The 12,375-nt window shown below is 41.5% G+C and overlaps 1 protein-coding gene across 1 annotated transcript in view; it reads right to left on the bottom strand.

Annotated features, from left to right (window-relative positions):
* ATP10A (ATPase phospholipid transporting 10A (putative)) overlaps positions 1 to 12,375 on the bottom strand; it is a 110,082-nt gene that overhangs the window by 55,933 nt on the left and 41,774 nt on the right. The window contains exon 2 of the mRNA XM_059839447.1: positions 11,387 to 11,591. Coding sequence (XP_059695430.1) covers positions 11,387 to 11,591 — 205 coding nt within the window. The remainder of the gene's footprint in view (positions 1 to 11,386; positions 11,592 to 12,375) is intronic.

Below are 12,375 nucleotides of genomic sequence, written 5' to 3'. Positions count from 1 at the left end.
CAAATAAAACCCAAAACATTGGAGTCCTGGTGGGAAAGAGTGGTTAGTAATGCAGGGGTTTTCTTGTGAACAGCAAAACCTAACAGTAGCAGCTGCAGTGTCAGGATGCAGTTAAACACACCAAAGCTTGATGACCCTACCTCAGCCTGGAGACAGGGAATCTGGATAAAAGCAGCTTCACCTTACACAGTATCATGTTTAAGAAATGCCTCTAGGATGTGAGGGAAACCTGTAACATACAGCAACTGCCTAAGGAACGGAGAGACTCCAGCCCCTGGAAACTGCAGGGGGACACAGAGGGAAGGAAGCAGTCCTAATGAAAAGACACCTTTTATTCCAACCACTACAGGGCAGCATTTATATCAGCACTATCACAGTCTTGCCAGCCTTCGCATGAGCATCTCCAGTGTGACAAGGTGTTACAATCAAGTGAAAACTCCCCAAGCTGGACACTGGCATGCTGTCATCTCTTGGATTCATATTTTTTATCAACATTTACCATCACATGCCTGTCCTACTGCAAACAAGGCATTCCAAAATGAACCTTTTCCACTTAATCCCAACTGCTTCTGTTCTTGTCTCTTAGCTCTGCAGAGAGGGTGGAGGTGCAGCTGTGAAGATTAACAGTCAGACTGAGGCCAGGAGGCTGTGGTTGGCATACACAGAAAAGGGGGGAAGTTGGGATGGCTGCAGAACACTTTGGTTTGCAGCTTCCCCTCTGGTCTATTTTCATCTGCTATCTATTCTACTGAACAAGCTTCTTTTCAATCAACACGTTAAAGTTGATTGAGAGCACTAGCAAAATGAAGAACACCTTCTCACTAGCAAAATGAAGAACACCTTCTCAAGGAATTCAAGGGTGTTTTATTTTTCAGACACCGGCTGATTGCATGAATCTTATGAAAGGAAACTCACAATGGCCTTGTCAGTTCCAAAACTAGCAAATGAGCTGAGGGGAACGAAAATTTATTGTTATGGCAGAGACTGAGGTTTGCTTCCCCTTTTAGCTCTCTAGACAGCCTCATACTTCAGGCAAGCACAATGACTAAAAGTTCCTGCATAGTCTTGTCTTCAGTAGTCTACATGCTTTGTTCAGATAAGTGTGGAAATGAAACATACATTAATATGTATATGTATATGAATATACCTGTTGAATTAGATCATAGCAGCACAGCAGAGTCTGTTACTCCTGTGCAGGCTTCCCTCACCACCTGTCTTACCCTCTGTGTAGAAATCAACTACTTGGACTTCTGCTTTGATACAGTCTTCTGCCTCAAATTGGCCTGTTAGATGGGTAAGGAATTGGCTGGATGGCCACGTCCAAAGAGTTATAGTCAATGGTTTGGTATCCAGATGGAAACCAGTAATGAATGGTGATCCTCAAGGGTTTGCACTGGGGACCAGTACCATTCATCAGTGACACAGACACTGGGATTAAATGCACTCAGAAGTGTGCAGATGACACCAAGCTGTGTGGTGTGTTTGGCATGCTGGAGGGAAGGGTCTATACAAACCTCATGAATAAGGCCACGGGCATGTGGGTTGGGGCAATTACCAATATCAATACAGATTGGGGGATGAATGGATTGACAGCAGCCCTGGGGAGTAGAGTTAGAGATACCAATGGATGAAAAATTGGACATGAGCTGGAACTGTGTGCTGGCAACCCAGAAAGCCAGCTGCGTCCGGGGTTGCATCAAAAAACTGTGGCCAGCAAGTTGAGAGAGGTGATTCTTCCCTTCTACTCCTTACTACTCTCATGAAATCCCACCCGGACTGCTGTGTCCAGCTCTGGTATAAGTAAGACGTAACAGGTAAGACTGGTTTCAGAAGAGAGCCATAAAAAGGATCCGAGGGCTGGAACACTTCTCCTATGAAGAAAGGTTGAGGGAGTTGTGGTTGAACCTGAAGAAGGCTCCAGAGAAACCTCACTGAGACCTTTCAATACATAAAAGCAGCTTTTAAGAAAGACCAAGAAAGACTTTTACCAAGGCTTGCAGTGACAGGACAAGGGGCAGCATTTTTAAACTGAGAGCAGATTTAGATAAGACAAAAATACACATTTTTTACTAAAAGGATGGTAAAATACTGAAACAGTTTGCCTAGAGAAGCTGTAGATATCCCATCACTGAGGTTTCAGATTCAAGTTAAACAGGGCTTTGAGAACATTGATCTAATGAAAGATGTCCCTGCCTTTGGCAGGAGTGTTGGATTAAATGGTCTTTAAAGGTTCCCTTAGAGCCCAAATTAATCCATGATTATAGGATTCTTATGCATATATTCATTATTATAAGCATTCAAAAAATGTGAGATGTTGAAGGGCAACCAATGAGAACAAATGTCACACAAAAGACCATAAAGGAGAACATCAATTGATGAAACAGTTTGTTTCATTTTTCTTCCATGTCATTATCAGTTATCTAACCTACAGTTCACAAACCCCCTATGAAGTACCAGGAGACAGCTTTTTGTTTCTTAGTAGCTGACATGACCCACTTCCATGCAGCTACCAGCAGGACAAAGTCATTTTCAGCCCTTTGTATTACACTGCAGCAGCCTGTAAGTCAGATCCCCATGATCTCAGCCATACAGGCCACATTGCTGTACAGGTATATGAGGCCATTTGGGGTATAGTTTTAAATCTGTTTTTAAAACAAGTCATGCCAAAAACATAGTATGTAGAGAAGCTTGGAAAAGTTAATGAGAAGAAGGGAAAATGCTTAAGACAACTAATATGCAATTTTGAACCATGTTGCATCTTAATCAAATTCTCTTTCTCTTGGAAGCCAAAAGGCTGTGTTCCCTGCTTTGATGTAAACCAGTCTATTTTCTGTACCATTAAGAAAGCTGAATTAGGGTACTAGCACTGCTGTCTATAAATCGCCATGCACTACTGATATTTTTAATTCAACACCAAACAGAAGTGTAAGCATTATAGCACTGTGTGGAGAAGAGTATCGTGTCCAGTCATGTACCTGCAGGACAACCACAGCTCTCTCTCTCTCCTGAGCATACACAAGTAATGGAAAGTATCTGACCATCACAGAGTCATAGCACGGCTTGAAAGTATGAACCCAAGTATAACCAATGAACAGAAATGTTCATGGTTTCATTGACATATCAGTTTTGAGACATACAGCCAGCCACTTCCCATGTAAGTAACATTTCAATGCAAATTTCTAATGTCCACCATGGCTTATCACCATTAGACTGTGTAAAAGACTTGGAGGTTAGCAGCAGGTGGAGAAAAGAGAAGTGGGATGAGAGTTCACAACCTTGATGCTGAAATAAATACAGGAGTTCCTCATACTGTTCCTCTCCCTTTTCTGGCAGAAAAGCAGACCCCTTCTCCACCTCAGTACTCTAAAAGGAAAGTGAGACCATACCAATGTAACTGGAGTTATATATGGCTCAATACTGAGAACCCCTCTGCTCTGGAAAAGGTCTTTCCATCCCTTCCTAACCACTGATACTGCCATCTGGGGTTGTGGTTTAAGAGACCAGTGGAACATGACGTATTTCTAGGTTGAAAATCCTGGCCCTAAAATCGTGAGTTCTCTATGCTACATTACAAAAACTCATTTCCAAGAACATATATTCCAGGTATTTCCTGTTCTCAGACCAGTGAATGGCTAAGGAATAAACAGTTCTAGAAATAAACATTTATTCAGTAAAATTGAATTAGGATATATCAGAAAAGTCAAGACAGAAAAAAAATGGAAAATCTCTTCTTACTTTAAATGTAAATGTTTACTTTTCTATAACAGGAAAGCAGCATCGCATTTTATTTTCTCTATGGACCTGAAATGCTCTTTTGCTTTCTAATACTTTTTCAGGGAAACAGCAAAATGTAGAAATCCTGGGTTATTGATACAGAGAATGAAATTTCCTGCCTCTATAGAGCTTTAATGGAGCACAAGCACTGGCATAATACATTTCCTTACATGGATTCACCACTGTTCCACCAGTGCTGGAAGGATTACCCTAAGGATGAGAAATCCTTCACAGTCATGACACTCAAACTTAGATTCACCAATTTGGCCCCTTTAACCTACATTTAAACACAAAACCAAACACCTAATGCTAATGGCAAAAGTCAACTACTTAGCACTCTTCAAACTCTCAGGACTCTTCATCTACTCTCCCCCTCCCTCTATTCCTTAGATTACTATAGCCAAAATTTCCTCTTACAGTTATTCAAATTCTCTGTCTCTCTAATGAAGCTCTCTCAAAATGAAAACTTGTGGCCTGGACACCTGTGCAGTGGAAACTAGAAAGAGGTGATAAGGGTGCCCAAAGCTGACCAAGGAGGAAGTGAACCATCATTCTTGAGGTTTTTTTTATTTCCCCATGCCTCCCAGTGTGGGACTGCTGACTAAGTGCCATGGTTAGGAGAGGAGTAAAAAAATTGTTCTCAGCCTTCCTTTAGCACGTTTGGCTCAGACAGAGCTTGCCACAGCACCAACTTGGGTCATTCTCTGCAGCAGGTTGTTCCGCACGCATCCGTTACATGTTTGTTTCTCTGTTAGAGAGACAGCAGTTGATTCCTCTTCAACTAGACATGTCCACAGTTTCCAGAGAAGTCATCTCTGTACAAGATGCTATCCAAAAAAAGATACAACAATATAGGTGTAGAGAGTTTCTTAACAATTCATCCCTATCAAAGAAATGTACTGAATGTTCAAGGCATTACCTCAGACAAAAGTCCTTCTCAGGGTGTAACATGCTTGAATCTTGCACTGACAAACACAAGTCTTTTTACAGGACTTTTTTCTCTAAAATCTTCAGCTAAACTGTAAAACTAAAAAAGAGTAGGTTTTAATTTAATATTCTGGTAGTGCATAGCAAAAACCATTGTTTACTTTTCCTTGTTTGGTTCATTTTTTAAACTTTTTTTTTTTTTCCCTTGGGAAAATTAATTTTTGGCAACACCTGTGGGATGGAGCACTAATCTGATGTTTTAACATGTGCATGTCTGGAATTTTCAAGCCAATTTTCATCACCTTCTGAACACCTTCTCAAAATACTGCAAAACAGAACTGCACAAGGGATAACTCCCAAAAGATGCTAGAGAGGCAGTTGCTATTATTGTGGCCTGATTCTACCTTATTAAAATACTCAGTCAAAACAACACTGAGTCAAACAACAGTGAGTATGCTGATTAATTCCTATCTACTAGATTATAATAGTGAACTATTCCCACTAATTGCAAGTGGATGGTTGCCTGAGGGCACTAGACAGACAAGAAGAAACAGGGAGAATATAGCTATACCTCTCTTGTCTTGCTGTAGAAGACTCATTCAGACTCTTTGAGATAAGAAGCTCATGTCAACAGGTAAGTTGAAAACTAGTCTGCCTAGAAGTTGAGCTGGTTTAACTTCAACTGTTCTCTCCAACTGGTCTAGTTTAGACAATGTAGATTGCCGCACAAGAAATCTTAGCTCAGTTTAGGCTAAACTAACATTTGAAAATTGCTTTATTTTCTCTTTTTTTTAAAATTTTTTCTTTGAGTGTGTAAAAAACTGAATGCAAAAGCAACATCTACACTGAGATACCAGGGCTGCCCTGTGAGTTGCTTACACACAATCAGTATGAGTTGCCCTTGCCAAAGTACCTCATACACAGCAGCAGCCTGGATCCACCAAGTCAGACTTACAGTGCAGCCCTTCTAGAAACCAATCTTCTCTTCTGGGCTAGCTTCTGCCTGGGACTCACAGGGGGAAAAAGAAATTGTATAAATGGCTTAATGCTTGGAACAGGGAGCTGTGGGACTGTTTCTCTAAGGCCAGCGGTAGCCAATGTATTTCCAGCACCATGCAGGACCAGGAAGGGCTGGAATGAAAGCTGGATCTGTCAATTTAGCCCAACTTCCAGGCTGGGACTGATGAAAAAATATGCCTGCAGTAAGGATAGGCTCTGCATTTATACATATTCCAGAAGTGTTCACAAACTGACTTGTGAGGAAATCAGATTCATCAGTTATTTTGGTGCTAGTCTGCATGCAAATGAACCTCCCAAACAGGCAGACACCAAATTCAGATGTGCTTTTCAGACAAAGTAAATAAGCAGTCACAAAGTAATTTGCAAGGCTTATCTAAACCTGTTTAATCATGCTAGTAATAAGTTTGTTTTGAATGAAGTTCTACTCTTAGGAGAAAATGAGAAGGAAAAAAATGCATCTCCTACCCCCTACCAGCCCCACAGGGACACACACACCTTCTCACAGGGGATGGCAGCTGCTACATTTACCTTAGCTTTCAGCTGAACTGAAGCTTTCCACACAAACATACAGACAGGGGCAGTGGTTAATAAACCATAAGCTGCTCCAGAATCCACAGTGAGTCTTTGTGGATTTTGTTAAAAGGCATACTGAGTAAAAACAGTGCAGCACGGAAATGTAAATGTTTTTCATGAGTCTAGATTCATACTATCAAAATATCCTAAATCAAGTTTATGAAATCTGAAAGGGAGTTTTGAGCCCGCGCAGCCCGAGCTGTATCTGCTTATCCACTCTCTGAAGAGCGAGCGGCTGACATGACGTCTCAGATGGATGGAAAACATTCCATAAGCAACTGCAGAGGGTGTGGTGGCACGGCAGCTTGCAGAGTAACACAGAAAACACATTGATTCCTCCTGCCTACTGCGTCTTCTGCTAGATCCAGTGAACCAGAAATGGCTGCTGTGACTTGGCAGCAGTGAGGGTGGGTTTGAAATTAGGAGGAAATGGGCAGAATACCCAGAATACCAATACAAAGAGGTGGTTTGGGTTTTGTTTTTTTTTTTTTTCCCAAGAGATGTTTACTGGTCATGGCTAACACTGTTAGACCACAAACAGTGGGGTTTAGCTCAGTGCTTTCTCCTAGCTGCACTTGCCAGTGAGTCATGCTGCACACATGAACTGATGTGTATTTCAGGGTGAAGACAGTCCACTATCCTGTTCGTTTTAAAAACACAGCATGCAGAAGTATGTCTATGGCTATTTTAAACATTTCTAACACATCCTGTTGCTGTAGTAGCAGAATAACAAGAACACAGTATTTAAAGTCTTGGAGGAAAAAATGTCAAGGCCTTTGTAAAATCTCCTGTTTTCTTTTTTTAATCTACTCACAGAGTGACTTTCTTTTCTCTTGTCTATTTTGAGTCTACAACAACAAGGTGTAATTCAAATTGGTGTCTTCAGACATGGAAGCCAGAGGAATGTATCAGTGACTCTTCTCACAGCTTGTGCAATGGTAAGGTGTAGAATCACGTACACAAAGTACAGGTTTACGTCTGACAGACTGCATTCATTAACAAACATGCAAAGCTAACAAGCAGTATGTTCCCAGTCTACTATAAATTACTCAGACAACTCAAAGCAGCACTAAAATAAGCAGTATTTATGGTCACTAGCACTATAAAGGAAAATAGTTTCCTGGAATTCACAAGTGGGGAGATGCAATCCAAGCCCACAAATGCTGATCCTGGACCTTCTGAGCATATGTTCAGAGTAAAGTAATGCCTGCAAAGCACCAGAGACAAGGATAGAGAAAAGCTTCTACAATTTCTTATTGCTTCTGCAAGAATCAGGCTAAAAAGGTTTCAGAATGCTACTTTTCTGAACAAAGGTTTGGAAGAGGGAAACTGTAAGGCCTTTTCCTCTCTGAGACTATGGCCCTTACATGCTGTTACTGCTGAAAAGAAACACACAAAGATCCTTCAGAGGATGCTGGAGGAACAGTGGCCTTTCCAGAGGACAGCTGTACCCAGCATAGCAGTGCTGGCCTTGCTGGCCTTTGGAGAAAACGTAGTGGCTGCAAGAGAACTGCCCAGTGCACACGCCACTTCAGCAACCCCAAATTGGCAACCAGGCTGTCTGAGAGCTCAGCACAGACCTGCGGGGCTGTAAATTGTGTGGGTGCACACAAGGCAGGAACAGAGTCAAGAAAGCTTTAAACATTAGCTTAAAACAACAGTTCCTGCTGCCACCCCCACTCCATTCCCATGCCCAGCTGAGTGACAGGTATAGAAATAGCTATCCTTCATTGACCTGCTTCACAGGCATGTGCTCCAAAGTTATCAGTTAGCTTAAATATGAAGCACAGACAAGCCAACCTTTGTAAAAGTTTTTTTTTTTAAAAACTTGAGATACTGATACAGAGACATTATTCAAAGACAGCTATTAAAAGCTGATAATTTGAAAAAAAAGCTTCCCAAAAATCTGGTTTTTATCCTGTGATAAGCGGCATGACAAGGCACGTCACTCTGTAAGAGAGGTGGGGAAAGTGTTTAGCAGTGTGGGAAAGACTACATAATTTATTTCTTTGTTTTCCTGCTTGAACAACAGGGCTGCAGAATGACACAGAACCAAACAGCTATTAACATAACTGAGAGTTGTTCTTCTGAGCACAGTGTAAATACAAACATGTAAAAGCATTCTCAGCCAATGCATGAACAGGTTGGGATGCAGGTCTTGTAAGAGACTTGGGAATAAGCTTCTCTGAGGCTGGACAAAAGGAGGGTTAGCATTAGGAACAAGAAAATCTCGGTAATCCAAAGTGTTTTACAAGATCTAGCACTAAGTTCTCTCCAGCTGTGACAACTTAAGACATATCCAGATAGGAACTGAACTTCAGCCCAACAGACAGGCATCACCTTCTTATTCCATGCCACTTGGCTGTCCTCCTGCTATTCATCCAACATTTTCCAAGCACCTCCCTCCATCCCACTGCTGAGTGTCTCTCAGCAAGGCAATAGCTTCAAGAATCAGTAAGAGCCTTACCAGTATGGAGTGTGAAAGCTAATGCTGCTGCATGAATTAAATTAACAGTATGCTTAGAGAGGTTTTGGCCAGGATTTTAATGAGGATGGCAAGTATTCTGCTGGATAACGTATGGGGTGCTGTTAGAGAGAGATTCTGTGATGCTGCAGCTGCTGAAGACTTCTTACTTGCAAGCGTGCACTTTGCCTACAACTTAGTTATGTAGGAACCCAGGCATGGATATTTCCTGCTTTCTCAGCTATTTTAAGAGAGGGGAGGTAATCACATGTGGTTTTCTTACAAGTTCTCTTTCAATACTTGCCTCCTTGAGGAGCAGTCCTGCTTTCATTGGAATGAATGAGCTTTTTGTCACTGACCTCAGTTTAACCCCTGACAACTTACTATGGACCTCACAGCTACTGTAGCTTGGCACCTTATGATCTAAAATTTATTTTTAAAAAATATTTATCCACATTTTTCTGAGCCCACTTCTGAGATAGAAAAGTTCCATAATCATGATACAAAGAACTAAGATATGGAAGGAGGATGGGCTGGACATGCAAGGTATGCTAGGGGTCTACAAAGCTGACTGCAAGTATCTACAAGACTACTAATTTCCTCAGTAAAGCATGGTAGCAGGTGAGCTAACCATGCCACATAAACTCTGATGTGCTTGGCACATAGAGATTGCTATGCCTCCCTAGGCAGGAAGTGTTTCCTCAGCCTTCTTCCTCAATGAGGCCCAGTTGAGTCTTTGATAATATTTAACCTGTTTGAGGAGGAAATGGCCACTCACTTCCACACAACAGCCTAAAGGTTGCAGGTCTTGCCAAAATGTACAAACTCCAGAGCTGAAGTCTTTAGGTGCCTGGTTTGGATCAGCAATTTAAACCTCATTGAGTATGCCAAAGATAATGTTGCTGGGGTACTCCCTGCTGGTTTTCCTGCTGTGTTAATGCCTGCATGGGATTGCTGGTTGAAGACACAGAAGTGACTCCACAACTGATGGGCTCAGGCACACGTCTAGGTGCTACAGCTCACGGGAGCAGGGCAGTCTGTAGGGCTAGCAGGTGTCCTCTCAGCCTGACAGCTTCCAGGAATACTGAATCAATACCTTGCTGCCATGGAGCTGGGGATCCCAAGACAGTATAAGGAACTTCTTCGGGCAGCAAGGGTCTTCAAAGTCAGTTTTCTGATAATTTGTAGTTGGACATATCGATTCCTTTCACTGTGTTTACCAGCACCTAATGATGTGTGTCTAGTGGTCTGAGATCACAGAAATCCAACAATCTGCTGTAGATGAGTGGAGGACTTGATGCCTTCCCTTTGAGACAGAGCTGGAATGTGGCCTTAGCTTATAACTACCCACAAATGCAAAAACACACCTGTGTTCAGTTACCTAAACGAAACCTACAGTTTTTGCCCTACATAATGTACCTGAAGTCACATAAGAAGTCTGCATTGGCAGAAAACTGTGATACATCATCTGAGCACCTCCCTGAAGCTCTATCCAATGGGAGAGATTTCCTCTCAGCAGGAACAGGATGGGAGGTTTGAGCAGCAATTCAATTAACTTTGAAACAATAAGAGTTTTTGAAACATTTGGCCTGTAGCTGATTGAGCTTGTTGCCACAGTGGTAGGTGCCATGTCATATTTTAATTCTGTGTGGAAATCACTGATCATTAAACAAGTCCTATCTCACATTTTTACAAGCTATTTAGAGAAAAGGTCTACCTACCATAAATAATTATTTGGAGGGCACATTGACTTTCATCCTGTTGGTTGGATAATAACTTCATTAATGCTGATCTTTCTCAATACAACCACAGGCTTATGTAGTTATCTTTGATGACAGTGGTAAGGACAACAGCTCCCATTGTTTGCAAAATCCCTCAAATCAGAAGTACTACTGGGAGAACCAATGTAGCTGAGTTCTAAAAAATATTTTTTTTTCCTGACAAATACAGGAAGCTGGAGTTAGCTGGCAAGAGGGATGGGAGAGGAGGGCATACAAATAAATACTATTTCAATAAGATCATTAAAGCAAGTAAAACTTCAGGTAATTTCCTCTAATTCTGCTGTCAGTAACTGATCTGGATTATGTTTTGTTTCAAAATAGTGCTGTTGGGGAGAGATAAGCACAGCGAGAGAGCAGTAAAACAGTTTTTGAGCACAGATACCTCCAGAATGAATGCCTGCTGTCTCTTTAAATCTTACAAGCTTTAATGCTCCAAGTGCTGGAGGGATATTCTCCAACACAGAGTTTGAGGCAGATTCCTAATTGAAACTGATCTGGTTTGCAGGCAGGAAAAGTACATGTTTATATTTAAGTATCTTCTCCTTGGGCAGTTAAAATGTGTTTTCAAGAATCAAGCTACAATAGAAGCCATTAAAATCCTCCAACATTTCCCAAACACGATTGCCCCAAATCACTCCTATTCAGATTCAGGGAAAAATGATGGTAAAACTTCTGATACTATGATGAGGTCAGTTGTTGGCAAGCCTAGCATTTTAATGACAACCATAACAGTAGATCATCAGCACTATTAATCAAGCAGATTTAGCTGGTGTGGAGCATATTGGGAACCAGCTACTTTCTTGAAAGGAATTCTTATCTTAAAAGTGATTTAGGAATGGAGACTTACCAGCTCTAAGAACCTCCTCACCACCTGTCTTTGTTTTAAGTTAGTTTCACCATCCAGGTTGGCTGTTTCTATGTGGCACAGCCCATCAGGATCACTTGAGGACAGTAGCAATATGTCAGCAGGTATAATTTCATTACAGCGAAGCTGCACAAAGTCTCCGACTTTCACTTCTTTCCAGTATCTGCTTATATATTTCTTCTCAGTTCTGGAAAAAAAAAAATCCATACAAGCCTTTTAATGAAAAAAATTGCACAGACTGAGATGCTTCTGATAAATCTGGTTTGATTTGTAACAGAAGTACCTGTTACAGGAGTGCCTTTGGAAGATCAGGAACTCTCAAGTTACCCTAGGAAAAGTCAATGCAGAGTGCCAAGAGGCCATTTCCCAGTGACTCAGAAACAGGTCTGGGTTACCAAGATCCTCTTTAAGATCTAGAGTAAAACATGTTGATGTCAGACTTGACTAAGCAGGGTAAACAGGAGCTTCACACATTCTCCTTTCTCTCCCTGTATGCTCTGAGTCACCCATATGACCCCAAGAAGGAGAGGCGTGCCCATACTGTTTTGTCGCAGCGAGGGAGGCTCGGTGACAGCTCAATATGAGAATCAGCAAGCTTCATTTATTGATTAGAGTATCAAACATTTAAACACAACACATAATAAGCTCATGCATATTTTGTAAGCTAAGCAATCTATTGGTTATTCTTACTTCTTCATTCTTTACAACTTATATCTCCCTTTTCTCATGCTCTGCTCTCGGCAACAGCATCTTTGTTATCATAATACAGCTATACTCAAAGCCACAACGTCTTCACAAGTGCGAAGCCTCAAATTAACTGAGTCTAGTACTTTTCTACTTCTCAACTATCTAAAACATATCTACGTGACCTTTGTCAGGTAACTAGTCCCTAACACTGTGTCAAAAGGAGTCACTTTTAGGAGACATGAGAACAGGCCTGGGCCCAGGACACCTGCTTGGAATAGCTCCTG

This window comes from Haemorhous mexicanus, chromosome 2 (genome assembly GCF_027477595.1).
Source record: "Haemorhous mexicanus isolate bHaeMex1 chromosome 2, bHaeMex1.pri, whole genome shotgun sequence".
Classification (NCBI taxonomy): domain Eukaryota; kingdom Metazoa; phylum Chordata; class Aves; order Passeriformes; family Fringillidae; genus Haemorhous; species Haemorhous mexicanus.
The sequence above is the reverse complement of the archived record's forward strand: the minus strand, read 5'-3'. Positions and strand labels throughout refer to the sequence as shown.